Source organism: Bos javanicus, chromosome X (genome assembly GCF_032452875.1).
Source record: "Bos javanicus breed banteng chromosome X, ARS-OSU_banteng_1.0, whole genome shotgun sequence".
NCBI lineage: Eukaryota > Metazoa > Chordata > Mammalia > Artiodactyla > Bovidae > Bos > Bos javanicus.
This window is the reverse complement of record NC_083897.1, coordinates 38358521-38377128: the sequence shown is the minus strand read 5'-3', so window position 1 is coordinate 38377128 and position 18608 is coordinate 38358521. Positions and strand designations below refer to the sequence as shown.

The following is an 18608-nucleotide window of genomic DNA, read 5'->3' as shown; positions in this document are numbered from 1 at the left end:
CCGGCAAACAGGGAGTGTCACTTCGGGTTGGCCCGCCCTGTCATTGCCAGCTGGGTCTGCCAGGTGGCACACGTGCCCTCCCCCCCAACCCAGTCTCCAGCTGGGAGGAGCAGCTGGCTCCACCCCACCAGGATCGTCTGGGGGCTGCCTGTGGGCTCGGGGTTGAGTGAGACTTGCCTTTCCTGCAGGGCTCCTCCGGGGACCGCCACTCTGCCTGTGTGCCTCAGGCACATTGCTTCTCTCTCTCTGGCTCCCGGGGCGCTCAAGAGGTCCCTGCATTTCCAGGGTTCCAGCCTGGTGGGGGGCAGGCTGGTGGGCAGTCAGGGCTGAGACAGGGAAACCTGAGCCCCAGGCCACGAGGTCCCGCTCGCTAATTTTAGAGAGCACATGTCACTGGAAACTCTCCCTTCCTGCCAGGAATCAGTCGCCTGGCTCTCCCCGTCCTGACAGGGGCCCCTGGAGCCGCTCTCTGAACCAGGAAGCGTGATGGGTCCCTCACAGCCCCCATGAGTCGCTTCGCCTCGGGCTCATCCCTGGCAGGGGCTCGGCCAGGGCGAGCTGGGCGTCTCGGCCCTCCCGTCTCTCCCTGCTCCTCTCAGCCGGTGTGAGTAGCGGGTGTCCACAAGAGCCCTGAAGAGGCCGGAGATGATGCCTCAGAGCAGGCAGCCTCGGTTGCTTTGTCTCCTAAGAGTGAGCACATCGTTGGGGAAATACCCTTGCTGAGTCCTCCCCTTGCCCCTGGGGCCCTGGCTGTCCTGCACCCTCCTCGGGGCAGTGACTGGGCAGGTCCATCCTAGCCTTTGCCCTGCTATATTCTGTACTCCAAGGCCAAACTTGCCTGTTCTTCCAGGTGTTTCTTGACTTCCTACTTTGGCATTCCAGTCCTCTATAATGAAAAGTACATCTTTTTTGGATGTTAGTTCTAAAAGGTCTTCATAGAACCATTCAACTTTAGCTTCTTCAGCATTTTGGGTTGGGGCATTGACTTGGATTACCATGATATTGAACAGTTGGCCTTGGAGACGAATAGAGATCCTTCTGGCTGGCAGCAGCGTGGCTGGTCTGGACCTGAGATGTGTACCTGGGCCCTGATCCCTTATCCTCTGTCCCCCTCACCCTGGGAAACCTCAGGGTGGTGATCCTGTCTAACACATGTGCTCTGGCAGCCGCCTGTGGACTGCCTATGGGAAGGGCCTGAGGAGAGGTGTCTCCATCTTGCAATCGCCCTCGGGTGTGGTTCCCTGGAAACTGAGAACATGGCGTGGTTGCCAGCTCGGGCCTTGGGGTCAGAACGGGCAGGAGTGCACATTCCAGCCACATTGGTTTCTGGCTTGTAAGCGATGGCTTCAGCAGCCTGAGTCTCTGTTTCCCTCTGTAAAATGGGGGCAGTGGTAGTGTCTGCCTCCCCAGGTGGCCTGCACGATTCAGCTGGCCCGTTCGAAATGCCCCCAGCACGGGCTGCTCCGGGTGATCAGGGCAAGTGCAGCCTTGCAGCAAGGAAAGGGGCATCGGGGCTGCTTTGGCATGTCCGGGCTCCGCCCTGCAGTGCCGGGTTCTGGGCCTCCAGGCTGGACGTAAACCCGGTCCCCCTTGTCCTGTCAGGCCCCTGCTGCCTGTGCCTTCGAGGCTGGAAGAGAGCCTCAGGGCTGCAAGCAGCCTTTTGGGGGCATTAGCAATCATGGTGGCGGAGGACAGCTCCCAGCTCCATCTCCATCTTTGCCCTCATGTTGGCTGTACGTTGCTCTTCTCCAGGCTGGCGATCCAGAAGGACAGGTCTCGGTTGGGGCAGGTAGAGGGTGGGCGCAACCCAAAGAAGTTCATGCAAGCCATTTTTTTCTCTCCCTTCGTTTTATCAACAATTATAGTCTGCTTAGACGCCTGGTGACTCTCATCTCCCAGCAGGCCACGCTGTTGGCCTCCAACGAAGCCTTTAAAAAGCAGGCAGAGAGTGCCAGTGATGCAGCCAAGAAGTACATGGAGGAGAACGACCTGCTCAAGAAGGTGAGTTGGGTCCACCTGACCCCCTTCCTTCCCCTCACCACGAGACATTGTTCGTGGGCCTCGGAAATATGTGACGCTGCTGTTGTCCGAAAAGTGAAGCAGTCAGGCAGACGGACGAATGGACATTTTTCGCTGTGGAGGGCGGGTGTGTGGGAGGGGTCTGGGGGTCATGGTGGGCAAGGGGGCACCCCGGCTATTCTGTTTGCCTCCCTCTGCTATAGCCAGGTCAGACTCTTCCCTGATAAAACCTACTCCCTAAGGAGCCGAGCCCTGGGCTGCGAGCATGGGGCAAGTTAGCACAGAAACACCCAAGACAAGACCCCCCCCCCCACCGCCCTGGTCTTCCTGAGGATGGCTATCAGCTGGGGATGAGGTGGGGCAATCCTCAAAGGCTTGTCTGAGGAGGTGAGGTGTGAGCCAAGCTGGGGAGGAGGAGATGGACGGAGCTGGATTCAGAGGCAGAAGACAGTTGGCACAGCAGCGCTGTGTGGGGGCTTGGCTAGAGTGAAGGGTGGCGCTTGGGGAGAGGGAAATGGGAGGGCCTGGGTCAGTTGGGGGTGACTGGCCACAGTCCCCAAATGACAGCAAGTTGAGTTGTTGGCTAGCCTGGGGGTAAACTCGGAGGAGCTGCTGAGAACGGAGCCAGGGCAGGCAGGGCATGTGGCCTGTGAGCTGTAGCAGGTGGCTGGGAACACACAGTGGCCTGATTCTGTGCTGACATTTCCGAAGGGGCAAGTGCCCAGGGCAGCTTGAGGAATCCCAGCTCAGTGGCGAGGACGGACCAGGCCTCCTCTCCCTCCCTCCCCCGTCCCCTCCTCCACCTGAGTGACCTGGATCCTTGGCGCTCTTCCTAGGAAGCTGGCGGTGTCACCAAGTTGGGTGGCAGGGACAGCGAAGTGAAGGTGCAGGAAGAGAACAGGAGCCTGAAGGCTGATCTCAAGAGGCTGAAGGACGAGCTGGCTGTCAACAAGCAAAGTGAGTGCTACCCTCAGGTCGCCCGTGGCCCCCAGAACTCTGGAGCCTCCGCGGGTGGCTGCCGCACCTTCTGTGCCAAAGGATTCATACCAAACTCGCACGCAGGCTGAAGAGCTGGGCAAAAGTAAACAGTGGCTCCCAGCTCGCCCAGCCGAAACCCAGCTGGGGTTGGCCTCAGCCATCGGGGCTTCGTGGTTTAGCAGTCTGTGTAGAGTCCCAGCAAGGAGGGCCCAGGCACCCCAGAGATGCAGGGGCTACCTCCAGAGCATCTCAGCCAGTGCCAGGCATGGGGAATGGCACTCTGTGTCTTGTCAGCAGGGGCCTGGTGGGTGGGGAAGGCAGGCTAAACCAGAGCTGCTAGAGATGCTCCCATCTGCTTTCTTCATAAAGCCCTCTCTTGACATGTCTCTTGTTCCCAGCTTCAAGGCTGGGGTCCTGCTGCTCTTGCCCCGAACCTTTTCAGAATGTTTCTCCCAGGCCCCCAGGCCCCGTGAAGTCACTCCTGCTGAGAGCCACACAGGGTATCTCCATGACAGGGTTTGGGGGGAGGGAGCCCTAATGTCTTCCTGTTGCTCCGGGTTTGTTGGCCAGGCCTCTCCCACTTCTGGAGACTCGCCTTCTGGATGCTTCCACAGCACCTGGTGGAGGAGTCTTCTTGAGAGGAGGGGTCTCCCAGACACTCTCACTGGGGACGGACCTGGGGCAGCCACATCTGCTGTCTCCAGTAAACGGCACTTTTCTCCCTCAACCTCATCTTTTCATTTTCCTTCCTTCGCCATTTGTGCTCCCCCCAGAGCTGGAGAAGGCGGAAAATGAAGCTCTGGCCATGCGGAAGCAGTCTAAGGGCCTCACCAAGGAGTACGACCGCCTGTTGGAGGAGCACACGAAGCTGCAGGTCAGCCCCTCAGCCTCCAGGCCGATCTCTGTCCGCTTGGCGAGGCCTTGGCAGCAAGCTGGCTGCAGTCTCTCCCAGTTCCCCTGATTTTCTCTAGTGCTGCTCCAGCCAGTGCCAGTCTGGGCCCCAAAAGCCGGAACCCCTCCTTGGGTAGGAGGGCTGTGGCCTGGTAGATGGCTGTCACTTAGCAAGGTGGCCTTGGTCTCCAGGCCAGCCCTTTGCACTGTGGGCCTTCCCAGCCTCGTGCCCAGCATCAGTGCCCTTGAGAAGAGTGCCTTTCCTGCCGTGTACCCCTGGTGCACAGTTTTGAGCCCCCCTGACTCCTGTTCAGGTTCACTGAAGGGCCCCAGCAAGTACCAGAGAGATTCATGGGAAACTCCCCTCCCTGCCCCAGGCCTTCCCTGCGCTGGGGCAGAGAGCAGGGAGCATCACAGGTCCTAGTCACTTGCCCTGTTTCCACATGCTCTGGGAGACCGGAAACTCGGCATGAGGGCTACGGAAATATCCCTGAACTCTGACAGCTTGACTGAGTGCTTGGGGGCCCAAGTTGGGGTGCCACAGAGGGTGGAAAGGCTGTGCCCAGCCCCCAAAGGAGGACCAAGAGCTGAAGTCGAGGGCAGGCTTGAAGGCAGGACGCGGGAGGGACTTGGAAATGTGGAGGCCACCGTGAGGATGAGGGGGGGTGCAGGTGAGGCCCGGGAGACAGGGCTGCTCAGGGGGGGCTTCCCAGGCTTGTCGGCTGCCTGGCGTGTGGCGAAAGGGGTGCCCAGCCAGGTCTTTGGGGCTGAGGGCACTGGAAGGCAAAGGGGAGGGGTGCACCCTGGCCTTCCCCCCCCACCGCTTTGCAATCTTCTGTCCCCTCTGCAGGCTGCAGTAGATGGCCCCTCGGACAAGAAGGAGGAGTGACGCTCCCCGGCCGCCTGCGGCCGGCTGCCGCTGCAGGGCCCAGCCTCGCTCGGTACCGCCACTCTCTCCTTTGCGCTTCTGTTTCCTCATGCTGCTTGCTGTTCCACGCGCTGCCTGCATTCCTTAGGGGACCCGGGTCCCCCCCCCCCAGAATGAGCCAGGCTGCAGCGGGGCTTGCTTCTCACTGGGCTAAGCCCCTCGATGTTGCGTGCTGATATTCTGGGCTCCTAAGGCCCCCCTCCTTCGGTCCTGCCGCAAGGCAGGCAGAGCAGGAAGGATAGCTTCTTGGGGGGCAATAAAGTCTGTTGTGTTATGTCTGTGCTGCGTGCGTGTGACTGAGGCCCCCTTGTGATCCCCCCGCCTGGACCAGCTGAGACACTGTCCAAGCAGGCAGCTCGGACAGAGACTCCGGCCCCAGGCTTGGCCCCAGAGGCCTGCAGGACGCTTTTCCCTGCCTTTGTTCTAATTCCCAAAGGCTCCCTCCTCCCAGGCTGGGTGCGGGCTCGAACTTGCCCCGTCTATGCCCTGCCTTGGGCACCCCAGGCCAGGCCCGGCTTGACGGCCACGCAGGGCATATTGGTCCTGTCATCTCCCTGGGCCCAGGGGAGCTCGGGAGACGCAGGGAACCCACTGGGCTTCCGGGTGGCAGCCTCGCCCGCCTCCTCTGGGTCCTGTTCATCACATTGAGGCCAGATAGAGCATGGCAGAGTGCCACCAGTCCCTCCCTGCCCTGCCCCCTCCTGAAGGTTTCCAGGATGACCTCTGACTAATGCCGGCGAGAGCGAAGACGTGCCCTTGGTGGTGACCTACGCCTGGCCCAGGGCAAACAGAGGAAGTGGGCAGAGCCTCCAGGTGGCTCTGGGGTCCCCTCCGCCACCCCATGATCCTGCTCTGGCCTGGACACCCCCTGGGCTGGCTTGGCAGGTGGCCGCCATCAAGGAGGCTCTAGTGTTTTTCTGCTGCTTCTGAGGACTGGGTGAGGGGGGTTGGGGGCAGGTCAGAGGTGTTTTCTGTTGGCATTCGGGGGCCCCTGGAAACGGGTGCAGACAGCCAGCCTTGAGCACCAGCTTCTCCCACCGGGCTCAGTCTGGTGGCTCCCTTAAGCAGTGTTCTTTGCCCATGTTCTTGTGGGGAGTGCCACCCCCGTTTCCGGTGGCCTTCTAGGTGGTGTCTGCCGCGGAGGGAGGCTGCAGATGACACCCTCTGGTTGCTATGCCAAGGCTGAGAGCTTGTCCCACTTTTCCAGGAAGTGTTCCCTGACTACCTCGGCCTTCCTGAGCTTGCCTTGCTCTGAACTCCTGCAGGCCAAAGTCCGCACCATGGGCCCTTAGGCTCTTCCCCGGGCTGGGCGGAGCGGAAGCAGCTAGCTGGGGAGGAGAAGAGAGTGACGGGGATGGCCAACTCTTAAAAGTGGAAAGCATGGTGCCCACCTCACTTAAGACTGGAGGGCCAGCTGTGGGCACTGCCCCCTCCAGCCCATTCTGAAGGCTGCTTTCAGCCGGCAGCCTCTGCTCAGAGTGGGGCTGTAAGCCACTGTACCCAATAGTCTTCCCTGCCTTGCTTGCACCTCTGGTAACCTCGTGGGCACCACAGGGCTGGGCTGATCCATACCCTGACCTGTCTCTCCCACTGCTGGTCCGCATGTTCTCTGTCTGCTGCAGGGACGGGTTCCCTAGTTAACAGGACCCAGCCAAGCAGCATGACCTCTGTCAAGTGCCCCTTACTGCACTGTTGATGTTTTCTGACTCTTTGGTGGCCTGGTGGCAGGTGGCCTGGAGGCCATTTGGCAAGAGGTGACAAGGATGTGAGCCAAGGCACGGCTACAGCTAGAAGAATGGAGATGTGAAGGAGCTGGTGTGACTCAGGGTCAGAAGACCCCCTGGAGGAGGAAACGGCAACCCACTCCAGTATTCTGGCCTGGGAACTCCCCTAGACAGAGGAGCCTGGTGGGAGGCAGACACAACTGAGCACATGCAGGGTGGGGAGTGGCGAGGGTCTGGGGCGGTAGGGACTGTTGAGTTGGAGGGTGCGAGGGCCTTCTTGGGAAAGCCACACTGGTGGTGCTGAGCTGCCAGCGCACAGGCTTCTTGGGGTTGTAGGTGTGGCGAGAGCAGAAGCTTGTAGGATGAGGAGCCTTTCAGAGAAGGGTGGGACAAGGGTTGGGTTGGCAGGCCAGGCGTTGGCACTGCAGGGGCTGGGCCACCATCTCGCCAGGGAGGCATCTCTGCCAGCTGAGGCTCCAGAGGCCCAGGTTGACTTGGGGTGGGGCCTACTCAGCTGATATTCCTCCCCAGGCTCCGGTGACCTGCACCCTGTCCAGGTTCTCCTTGGTGACCACCGGAATGTTTGCTTGTGACTGGCACAAGCCAGAGCCCACCCCTGGCTGTCCAGTTAAGAGCTCAGGCCCTCCCCTCACTAAGGGGTCGCTGCCTGGCTAAACGGGGAATGGCCTGTGAGGGACTGAAGAGGAACCAGTTGTCCGTTTTCTCTGAAGGGCCACCCCATCCCTTCTGCTCAGGCTGGCATTCAGAGCAGGCAGCCGGTGCCCTACCTTGACGCCCACCCCAGGAAGGCCCGCCTCAGCTGATAAGCGGACTGGCCCTGGCCACCTGTATGTCTGTGTCTCACCCCATCCTCCCTCCTGTTATTCTGGATGGATCCTGAATGGGTTTCCTTGGTCTACTTCTTCCCCGCCACACCTCTGAAACCTCGTGCCAAAGCGTGTGTAATCTCAGACTTCCCCCGGAATCATTTTCAGGATGGCAGTTGAATGGCAGTAAGTGCACTTCCGTCGTGTGCAGCCATCCCCATTGCGCATCTCCTGAACTGTTCCCTCATTCCAAACGGACACTGTCCCCATTGAACACTAACTTCCCCCCTCCCCCCCACTTTCTTGGAATTGCACTCCTCAGAGAAGTCAAGTCACACAGGATGTGTCTTCTGGCTGCTTTCTGCCACGTGTCATGTCTCAGAGGTTCATCCATCTTGTTGCAGGTGTCAGAATTTCCCTCATTTTTCAGGATGGAGCTCCTTTTCTTTATTCCTCTTTGCGGAGACGGGTTGCTTCCACCCCTTAATGCCATCCCGATCAGGTTTTTGCCTTTGCCTTCGCCCCAGATTTCTCATCCTGTGTGATCTTATCACCAAAGCTCCGACAGAGCCCATCACCCCCTCCTCCCTGACACCTGGAGGGGATGGTGGGCCCTCACATGTGTGTTCTGGGTGGTGGAGGGGTGTCCCTCCCAACTTTCCTGACTCTGCAGCCAGCTCCCCCTCTGCTCTGCCACATCCAGAGTGTCCCAGGGCCCCAGGGCTCGGTGCCTGGGCCAAGGCTCCCTCTCCAGCTGCCCAGGGACTCATCCAGGCTCGGGGCCGTCTTTATGTAATGAGAACTTCCAAAGTTCTGTCTACAGTGCAGACTTTCTAGAACTTCAAACTCCTTGTCTATCTGCCGACTAGACATTTCTACTTGGTAGATAACACTGTCCCCTCTGAACCTCGTCTCCCTGGTGCAGAGCCTGGCAACACCACCCAAGAAGGGGTCCCAGCCATCCACAAACCTGTTGGTTGTTCAGTTGCCAAGTTGTGCGCAACTCCTTGCAACCCTACAGACTGCAGCATGTCCACAGGGTCAGTGATGTCATCCAACCATATCATCCTCCATCACCCCCCTTCTCCTGCCTTCCATCTTTCTCAGCATCAGGGCATTTTCCAGTTAGTCAGCTCTTCACATCAGGTGCAGGCAGGTCACTAACCTGGTGACTTTGCACCTGCTAGTGCCCTGGTCCTGCCCAGTGACCAACCTTCCCCCGGGCCCTACCTGCTCTCAGAGGAGCACCCTTGAGAAGCTAGAGCCTGGACTTGACACCCACCTTCCCTGCTTAGTGCGTTCCTCTTTAGTGGCCCTTGGTCCCCAAGTATGTCAGCTCCCTGCACTGTTCCTGGAACTGTGCCAGGTGTAGAGACCTCAGAACCAACACTTGCCCAGGGAAGCCACTCAGGGTGGGGAGGGCTCACACCCCATCATCCCCTGACTGCCCCCCCAACACCTGACAAGCAGGAGCCAGCTTTGGAAAATGACGTCTTTATTGCTGTTTGCAGTGGCTTTTAGCACAGTAAGGGCGTCCCCACTGGACCCTGGCCCTCCCCCAGCCCCACCCGTCCAGCCCATGTCAGGGTGTGAGGGAAGCCCCTCAAGGGCCCCCTCAGGACTGAACGTGACACGCAGGGTTCAGTGAACCTGACACATGGAGGATTTGAGACATGGACAGTGTATCAGCCTGAAGCTCTCAGGTGGGAGCCATACCTAGGCTGGTGCCCACCTCGGGTCCCTGCAGTGGTGGTGCCTGTCCCAGGTGGTGCCCATCCCAGAGGGCAGGGTGGGGGCCAGCCTGAGCAGGCCAGGTGGGAAGCCACGGGCCCCCATGGTGATGCATCAGCCGACCCTGCCGACTTGTGGGGACACCCAGTGAGGCTCCCCCCAACCTTGCACTTTTCCACTGGTCTGGGGCTGGGGACTGCACATGCATACCCACACGACGGACTTGCACACTTGATAGCTTGAAGCTTCTGTTTTGCCTATGAAAATTAGATCTAGAAATTCACACTCCTTGGCTGGGGGGCAGAGGTATAAGAGGGGCTGAAAGGGATGGGGCGTGGCAAGGAGAGGGACATTGGGGTGTTTCTCTTAGAAATATACAAGCAGAAATCTCTCAAGTTTTTATAAAATGTGCAAAATACAAGCCTCATTTGCCCACAGGCACAACTTACACCTGGTATTCACCATTGCTGAGAGAGAAGAGATCTATACCCTATGTACTCACACACACGTGCACTCATACACAAGCTCACACAATTGATATTGGTGGCAATTGGCGCAGGAACCGAAGGTCCCGTTGCTGGCTGGCTCTCTAAGCGTCTAGATCGGGGATGGGGAGAGGGGTCTAGCCCAGCTGAAGTATCTGCCTTGGTTCTGTGGCTGTGCGCCCCACCTTCCCCCTCTGCTCTCCAATCCTGGGCCCCACGCTGCTACCTCTGGGGTGGGGGCCACCCAAGGGTATGTTGGGCAGAACCTGGAGAGGCAGGCAGGGAGCAGGGGGCTGAGGTGAGACTGCAGTGGGTACTAGCAGGGGCGGGGGGGGGCGGTGCGCTGGGGAGCAGCGTGTGCACCAGCTTGGTTATGGGGGCGGGGAGGCATCTATTTTTGGTGGGTTGTGGTATTTTTTTGGTGTTTTATTAAAAATGGAAAAAAAAAGTGAGTTATAAGCACTCTGGTGCTTCCTCCCCCCCCCCACCCCAGGCAGGCAGACCCCCGTTGAGTGGCAGGGAAAGGCAAGCCCCCCGGGAGGGGTGGGGGGGGCTAAAGCAGGGATGCTATGGCTACAAGAGGGGGAGCTGGTGCCGGGGGCCCGTCACATGACGCTTTCCACCACCACCACCTTGCTGCTCTCAGACACTGGGGTCAGGGTGGTCAGGCCCCTGACATCCGAGTCTTGAGCTCTGTATTCCAGGTGGTGGAGGCCCCAGATGGGCTGCGTCAGGTGCTGCCAGCGCTGTGGGAGAGAGGGGCGTGCCTTGAGTGCCTGGGGAGGGGCCCCTGCTCACTCTGGGCCTCTGGCCACTTCCCGCCACCTGCCACCAACTTGGAGCCCCAGGCCTGGTCACTGGCCAGGCTGTGACGCCTGCAGTAGGGAAACTGGGTTCAGGGGAGGGTCGAGTGAGTGAGTACAGTCACTCAGTTGACTGCGACCCCATGGACTGTCACCCACCAGACTCCTCCGTCCATGGGATTTTTCCAGGCAAGGGTACTGGAGTGGGTGGCCATTTTCTCCAGGGGGATCTTCCCAACCCAGGGATCAAACCTGGGTCTCCCGCATGGCAGGCAGACGCTTTACCATCTGAGCCACCAGGGAAGCCAGTGTAGGGTTGAGTGGCTGTAAAAACAGAGGCTGGGGACAGGTCTACATGACCAGAGTCCCTGGAGGGACCACTTGTTTTCCATCTATACCCCATCGAGGGTGTCCCGGGCACCTGTCCTGGCAGCTGGCAGGATGGGCACCCTGGAGGTCCTGTTTGGACCAAGGGGGGGAGGGGGCGCGTGGACAAAGGGAGGCATGGGGCACTGACCTCAGCCATGGTCCCCTTGGCCCTGAGGAGGCAGCCCAGGAGGTGGAGGGGCACACATAGCATGGAGGAGAGCGCAAAGGCCCAGCCCACGGCCTCGCCCCACCACGGGTACACGTAGGTATTGTTGTAGACCAGCGGCTCATGGTAGACCACGTTGAAGATGAAGATGCCCTGTGGGTGAGAGAAGCTTGGCACTCATCCCCAGCAGCCATGGCTGGCTGGCCCCTGGGTGCCCTGCACCCTGCCTGGCCTTCTCCCTTACCATGCACACCAGTGGGGTGAAGAAAGACCAGCACCATTTCATCCAGGGGCAAGGTCGGTACCCGATCATGCAGGCCACATCATCCATGAAGCGATCAGCTCCTGCAGAGACGGAGGGCCAGAGCTCAAGACGCCCACCACCGCCCCTGACTGCCCCAGCCTGGCTCGCCTGTTGACCCCAACCTACCGTACACCCAGGCGACCACCACACACTCCCAGAAGGCCTGCCAGAGCAGTGTGGTGCCACTGGCTGAGTAGTAGTCAAACAGCTGGAAGACATACATCCCGCCCTGTGGAGGGGGCCGGGTCAGGGGGGCTGGTAGCTGGCCGCCTGCAAGGCGGGGTAGGGGTGGGCAGCCCACGTCCCACTCACACTCACATCAGTCACCATGGAGAGGTCGATGACAAAGCAGATGGTGCAACAGAGGGCCACGGAGATCTCCCTTTGGAATCGGAAGTAGTAGGAGGCTGGGAGGAGGTCCAGCAAGCCAGTGATGAAGCCTTCGACACCTACAAACTGTAGCCGGGCAACTCAGGCCAGGCCCCTCCCCTGGCCACCCACTGTCTCCTGGCGCCCAGGGTGCCCTAGGCCCACAACCACCCCCCATCACACACCTTGTAGGCCCATAACCCCTTGCAAACCTGGCTGTCCAGACCAAGCAGCAACAGCATGAAGAAGAACAGAGCTGCCCAGAGTGGGGCCACGGGCATCAGCGTGACAGCCCGCGGATAGGCGATGAAAGCCAGGCCAGGCCCTGAGGGAGAAGGTGCGGGGTGTGGACATCCAGAGCCCCCCACCCACATCTTGTCCCCCACCCCACCCAATTCCCCAGCACCAGGGTAATGAACTACGGCAGGGTACCCTGTGGACAGAGGCCTTCCCACTTGTGGCAAAGCATCACCGGGGCTCTCCCACCCCTGTGTGTGCGCCATGCCAGGGACCATGATGGCAGGTTCCCGCAGGCCCTTGGTAGACTGACACCTGTAACAGGGATGTCTGGCTCAGCCTTTGGGGCCTGGGTTCCAGTAGCCATTGCAGTCACAGGTCCCCACGGACCCAGAAAAGGCCACCCTTTCCCTGGGCAACACTCTGGCAAGCAGGACACACCCCGAGGCCCCTGGAGAGAGAGAGATGGGGGCTTGGGGCTCTGGCCCTGAGCTGGAGGCACATCTGTGCCTCCCAGTTGCTCAGCCAGGCCTCCTCCTGGCCCATGCTGATGGGACAAATCAAGTTGGACTTTCCCCCATTTCTCACAATGGCTATTTGCGTGTGTTCATATCCGTGGTACAGCTGCGGCTCCAGAAGCCTGGCTGGGGCTTGGTGGGGCGGGGGGGTCTTTACCTGATTCTGCTACCTTGGAGATGTGCACGCCCTGTTCTGTGGCCATGAAGCCCAGGATGGAGAACACCACGAAGCCTGCAAAGAAGCTGGTCCCGCTGTTGATGAGGGCGAGTATGATGGCATCCCTGTGGACAGGGGAACACTCAGGCTCTTGAGACTGCCTGCCGCCCACAGGTGGGTAGGGCAGGGCAGGGGTGGCCGGCTGCGGTGCCTACTTGTAGCAGTTGTTGTTGAAGCGATTGTAGCTGCCCAGGGCGGTGAGGGCCCCCAAGCCGATGGCGTAAGAGAAGAAGATCTGTGTCCCTGCGTCGATCCATACCTGGAGGTGAGACAGGGAAGAGAAGGTGTGGGGAGCCCTGCTGGGGTGCCTGTCTCGACCCCGTGTCCCCCGCCACCACCGTGTCCCCTCCCTCTGCTCTCCCTCACCTGAGGGGATGCCAGCTTCGACCAGTCAGGCTTGAGATAGTAGATGATGCCATCCAAAGCGCCAGGTAGCAGCACTCCGCGCACCAGCAGCACAACGAGGACCACATAGGGGAATGTAGCGGTGAAATACACGATCTGGGGGGGTCGGGCTGCTTAGAGGGGGCTCCTGCTGGGAAGGCCGCAGTACCCCCCATGCTGGCCACTCAAACCACCGCCCCCTACCCTGCCTTCTAGTCAGAGTCATGGCTGCCAAAGGAGGCTGTGCTCAGCTGGGATACCGGCAGCCCCAAAGCAAGCAAGGTTAGCTGCAGGGAGGGGGCCAGGATCAGGTCCCATGCTTCCTGGGCCCCTGACTCTAGGTCATGTGCTCGCAAGGTCCTTGGGATTAGAACTCAGCCTGCCAGAGACAGGTAAGAGTGAGATAACACTGAAGGCGTCTGCCTCCCAAGCAGGTCTGCCTGCTCAGCAGGCTGTCTTATTTTGTGTCTGTTCAGTGGTCCCGCCAGCCGGACAGTGGGCCCCCGAAGGAGCAATGTGTCCAGGCTCCCCGCTGGGGTCCTCTAGGCCACACATCAGTGGATAGAAACAGGCAGTAGACCGGGTCTACCCACACCCTAAAACTGACCAGAACCCTAAACCAGAGCTGGAATCAACAGAAACTGGGAGGGTGGGAAGGTGGGACAGGGATGCCCCACCCCCAGGGAAGGGGCAGCCACTGTGGGGGCCTCTCCCCCTCCACTGGGTGGGGCTCTGGGGCTGGACTGAAGTACAACCCCTGATGCAGTCACCTCCTGTGGCAGCAGTGGTCCCTGGCAACTGCACCCCACGCCCAGGCAGTGGTGCCCAAGCCCCGGGGTCTCCCCCGGCTGTACCTTGCCTGTTGACTTGACCCCCTTCCAGACACAGAAGTAGACCAGCACCCAGCAGGTCAGCAGACACAGGGTCACCTCCCAGTTGAGGGCCCCTGGCACCTCCAGCCCTTCAGAGAGCCGCAAGACTTTGTTCCTGGAGAAGGAAAGCCTGTGAGAGTTGTGCCTGCAGAGGCCAAGAGACTGGGAGAGTCCTGGGTGGCATTGCTCTTCTGGCAGCGCTTGAGTCTAGCTGGTCCTACTGGTGCTTCTGGGAGGCCTGTGTTAAGTCCCCAGCCTGGGGTCCCTGCAGTCTGTGTGCCCGGACCCCCAGGCAGCCCAGCGCCATGCCATCCCCAGTAGGCCCAACAGCAGTTCCCGCTTCCCTCCCCAGGCGGGCAGGCACAGCCTGCTCTGCATCCCTGGTCGCATGCCTCCAGGGCAGGGTCCGGGACACACCCATGTGCATGTACCTGTGCGCGCATGCACATACACACATGCGCATACACAAGCTATGTGCAGGAGGCGAGACAGACTAGGCCTGGCTCCGAGGTGCTTTGACTCACTCCCAGAACTCGATGACCGGGGACCGGCGGTCAGCAAGCTGGTCACATGTGAGGTTGGCCATGGTGGCATTGGCACAGTCTTCGTGGCGGAAGATCTCCACGCAATCGGGAGTGTTCCACGTGTGGCCACACGTGGCCCAGGGCAGCGTGGTGGTGAAGGACTTCACCAGATAATAGAAGCCCCAGGCCAGCACCATGATGTAATAGGTGTTGCAGTAGAAGACGATCACCATGGAGGCGTAGCCCAGGCCTGGGGAGCAGGGAAGAGTCTCTGTCCAGGCTCATCCCTGGCCAGGCCCCATTGCTCCCACGATCTCCTGACCAGGCACTGCCGGTGATCCCTGCTGGGCCCCTAACATCCTGCTCCCCACATCTGCTGACTCTGACCCCCCTCAGTGCAACCAGACCCTTCTGTTGCTGTCCACCCAGACCCCTCCGAGCCCCCAACTTTCCTTGTACAAGTGCCCCATGCCAGGCAGACCTCTCAATCTGTGGCCAAAAATCAGATCCTCCCCCAGCCCCCTGCTTCCTCCCCAGCCCTCGGACAAGCACACATCCCATCATGAGAGGCAAGTCCTGTTTCCCTAGTCTCACACCTGTCATCCCCTGAGTCCCACTGCCAGCATGATGAGTGAAGGACAGGCAAGCCTTCACCTGTTTCCCGCCCCTCCCAACAGCAACCTCCCATACTCAGCAGCTGGGGGGTTTTATGGGGACCTGGGGCAGGGTGGGAGACAGTCACCCTCTCAGGGGCAACCTCAGCCAGTCACTTCATGAGTCTGTGCCACAGCCTAGGGTCAGCTCCTTCGGCTTTTCCTGCCATCGTGTCTCACACCAAGCCACCCTCCTTCCAGCCCCAAGGGTGGTGGGCAGGGCTTTCTCGCCCGGCGGGGAGGGGAAGAGGTCCACCACCAAGGTCACCCAGGTAGGTGGTCTTCAAGTCCTCGCAGCTTGAGGGCCACATGCCAAGCCTGGTGCTCAGACAGGATGAGGTTTTCTGTAGTGGGTACCATCTTTGTCCCAGGGGTGGAGAAAGGCAGAGGTCCGCGGGGGTCACACAGGAGCTGCCAGGGCTGCTCACCTTTGAACAGGGGGCAGATATTCCAGACGTTGATGCTGCCGGCCTTCATGAACTGGCCCAGCGAGATCTCCAAGAAGAAGATGGGGATTCCTCCAATCAGGGCGATCAGGATGTAGGGAATAAGGAACACACCTGGGGGGACAAAGCTGGAGGTGGGCACTTGCACAGGGTTGCCCCTTGGCCAGGCAGGGGACTTGACCAGAACTGCGGAAAGACAGTCCAGGGCCTTCCCAAGCCCTGGGGTGTGGGTGGAGCCCCACCTTCAGGCTCCACCCAGGCCATGATAACTTCCCACTGAGTGAATCAGTATAAGGGGTGGCCGCTGACTCAGGAGCCCAAGGTGAACAGTCTTGGCGGGGAGGCGGGGGGGCAGGCACCGAGCAGAACCCCATTTCCTTTTGGTTTCCTGAGAGCCCCTTTCCCCTATAGGGCTTTGGCCCCTACTCACCGAGGGTGAGCTAACTAACGGGCACGGCAGAGACACACACTTGTGGATACAAGCCACCCCTTGAGCTGCAGTTTGCTGGGCGGCAGAGGAAGGAACTGTGAGGGCATGAATGAGTGTGCATGCTCATGCCTGTTGGCTGTGGTTGGCACTCGGGCCCGGGGACCCACTGGGGTTGGGTAAGGGAAGGGAGCCTCTTGCCCGCACATCTGAAGGCCCAGGAAGAAGAGGGTGGGTGGGTGGAGTTGTCTACCAGTGAGCAGAGTGCAGGGTATGTGAAAGGGTTGCTAAGCAAGGACATGAAGTGAGCAAGTTGGGGGAGCCTGGCAGGTACAACAAGACAGGAGCGCCCAGGATGGGGGTGGGGGACCCCTCCCCTCCAGGCCCCTGACCCTTGGCCCAGCTAGCCAGGCAACTACTCAAAAGGCTAAGCTTTGGCTGCCGCTTGGCTGGGCCCGTGGTCTCTGCATCCTCCTGCTGTGACCTTGGGCCAAGGCCTTTGCTCTGAGCCTCAGTTTCCCGCCTGCTGCCTAGTCCCTGCGGCTTTTCCCACCCCACCCCTGGGGCTGCTTTGCAGTCACAGGACACACGCGTGCCCATCGCTGTTGCTAAGCTGGGCTGGGGCGGGCAGGCATGGGGTGTGCATGCAGTGTGTCCAGCAATGGCGCCAGGCGGCCCGGGCTGCCGGCTTCCCAAGCCTGGCTCCGGCACCCAGTGTTCCAGGCCCAGGCTCGAGGGGAGGGGAGGGGAGGGGAGGCAAGAGGAAGAGAGAGAAGGGAAGGGAGGGGAAGTCAGGGGGAGGGACAGAGTGGCCCATTGTGTGTGTGTTCGTGTGTGCACACGTGGGGGGCCCGCACAATGTGCCACTTGTGTGCCTGATCGGAGGGGGCATCCAGGGCTCCTCACCTCTGGAGGCCTCCCCCCAGGCGGGAGGCCTCGCCTGGCCACCTCAGTGGCCAATCACTTGCGGGTGTTGGTGCTGGGGTGGGGGGCCGACACAGCTCGAGGCTTCCTTCGCAGGCCCCCTCCCCCACCACGTTGCCAGGCACATGACCGGCCAGGGGGGTGGCCGCCCGGCTGGGCCACCGAGCGGCGACGGCGGGTGAGGGGCGGCCCCCCGGCCCTCCCCTTCCCTCGCCACCCCGGGGGCCTCCCCACCCTCTGGACTTCGCCCTGCCGCCCCAGTGGGGCTAGGGAGGGGCCCGGTGCTCACCTCCGCCGTTCTTGTAGCACAGGTAGGGGAAGCGCCACACGTTGCCCAGGCCCACGGCAAAGCCCACGCACGACATGATGAAGTCCATCTGGCGCGTCCAGGTCTCGCGCGGCGGAACGGCCAGGAGGCTGCCGGGCGCCCCCAGGGCTGCGGGGCCGTCGCCCTTGGCCGGGGCTCCGTCGGGCCCGGGCGCGATTAGGGGGCCCTTCTTCTCCTCGCCGGACACGCTGTAGATGCCGTTCTCCGTGCTCTTGTTGGCCATGGCCGGGGGCACGGCGGCCCGCGGGGGCGGGCGGGCGGACAGGCGCGGGGTCGCCAGCGGCGCAGGGGGGGATAAAGGCCCCGAAGGCGCGGGCCCGCCGGGGGCCGAGGACGGCCGGACCGGGGGGTCGGGGCGGCGGGCGGGAGGCGGGCGGGGTGCGGGACAGCGGGGGCGGCGCGGTCAGAAGCAGTCCACGAAGCACTTGAAAGTGAGCCTAAAGAATCTCATGTGTGTCGGGGGCCCGGGGGCTCGCGGGCGGCGGCGGGGCCCGATCGGGCGGCGGCGACGGCTCCCGAGGCTCCTGCCCGCAGCTCCCGCGGCGGCGGCGGCGGTGGCTCGCCCGGCCTGAGGCTCAGCCTAGCGGGGGCGCGGGCGGCATCCGCAGCCCCCTGTCTGCAAGCGGCGGCCGGAGCAAGAGCAGGAGCAGGAGCCTGCGGCCCGCACCTCCCGCGCGCTCCCCCCCCACCGCCCGCTGCGGCCCGGCCCGGCCCGGCGCGGCTGCCCGACTCGCCTGCGGCTCCCGCGGCGGCGGCGGCCTAGGCGTTCGCCCCTCCTTCCCGGCGGCGGTGGTGGTGGTGGCGGCGGCGGCGGCGGCGGCGGCGGCGGCTTTAGCCGCTCTCCGGGCCGCAGCGAGCTCAGCGACTCACCACCGTGTTCTGATCTCGCCTCTCCTCTTTGGCCGGACTGCTGGCCGCTTATGAACCGTCTCCAAGGTGACGTCACTCTCGCCCCGCCCCCCGAGGACGGGCCTCGCCCCTCCCCCTCCGCGCGCCCTGGTCACCCCGCCCACCTCCTCCCGCCCTTCTCCAGAGCCAGAGACGCTGCTCCGGCGGGAGGCCGCCCGCTACCTGGGGCGCCGCCAGCGCCTCCTTCCCGGATCCCAGCCGCCCCTGATCCCGGGTTCCTCCAGGCCCGGAGCACCGTCCAGCCACCTCACTTGCCCTTCCCGCTTCGAGGCCAGCCGCTGGCCCGGCTACCTTCTCGGACATCCTGGGGCGCCCCCCGCCCCAACCTCCTTGCAGCCTGGCCCATCTCTGAGTCCCACCCGAGGTTGGGTACCAAGGCCTCCAGCTTCCGGGCCCCGTGACACCACCTCAGGGGTGCAGGCTGCTTCCACCTGCTGAGGCGCTGGGCCCAGCGAGCCCCCTCAGAAAGGCTGCGGTGGCGGTGCGGGGGTCTGTCTCCAGGCGTGCTGAGGGGCTTTGCCGAGACCCTGTCTCCTGCCCTTGGGCCCTCCACATCCCTCAGGGAGACAGCCTTG

General features: G+C 61.8%; 2 protein-coding genes and 1 non-coding gene across 6 annotated transcripts in view; 1 reads left to right on the top strand and 2 right to left on the bottom strand.

The window, feature by feature from the left end:
* Positions 1-5094, top strand: part of BCAP31 (B cell receptor associated protein 31) — a 29066-nt gene extending 23972 nt beyond the window's left edge. For all 4 annotated transcript variants that reach the window (XM_061408960.1, XM_061408963.1, XM_061408962.1 and 1 more), the window contains exons 5-8: positions 1866-2001; positions 2856-2976; positions 3771-3871; positions 4739-5094. In XM_061408960.1, coding sequence (XP_061264944.1) covers positions 1866-2001; positions 2856-2976; positions 3771-3871; positions 4739-4777 — 397 coding nt within the window. In that variant the 3' untranslated portion in view covers positions 4778-5094. The remainder of the gene's footprint in view (positions 1-1865; positions 2002-2855; positions 2977-3770; positions 3872-4738) is intronic.
* A 3751-nt stretch (positions 5095-8845) lies between these two features.
* On the bottom strand, positions 8846-18030 carry SLC6A8 (solute carrier family 6 member 8). Its single transcript, XM_061408959.1, has 13 exons — positions 17086-18030; positions 15428-15559; positions 14347-14596; positions 13805-13937; positions 12933-13067; positions 12722-12825; positions 12507-12631; positions 11807-11919; positions 11544-11681; positions 11352-11454; positions 11166-11266; positions 10904-11074; positions 8846-10329 (listed from the first exon to the last, which is right to left on the bottom strand). Exons 1-13 carry the CDS (start codon positions 17345-17347, stop codon positions 10189-10191), a joined length of 1908 nt encoding a protein of 635 aa, XP_061264943.1. The 5' UTR covers positions 17348-18030; the 3' UTR covers positions 8846-10188.
* Positions 10618-10689, bottom strand: TRNAG-GCC (transfer RNA glycine (anticodon GCC)). The gene has a single exon. It is a non-coding gene; the product is annotated as a tRNA-Gly (tRNA).
* Positions 18031-18608: the final 578 nt, after the last annotated feature.

Bases quoted from the DNA above. Each gene is read 5' to 3' on its own strand.
- SLC6A8 (XM_061408959.1), bottom strand. From the start codon at position 17,347: ATGGCCAACAAGAGCACGGAGAACGGCATCTACAGCGTGTCCGGCGAG. The intron at 12,632-12,721 runs GTAGGCACCGCA...CCCTGTCCACAG, and splicing joins TTCAACAACAACTGCTACAA to GGATGCCATCATACTCGCCC. The intron at 10,330-10,903 runs GTCAGTGCCCCA...TCTCTCCCACAG, and splicing joins CCAAGGGGACCATGGCTGAG to CGCTGGCAGCACCTGACGCA.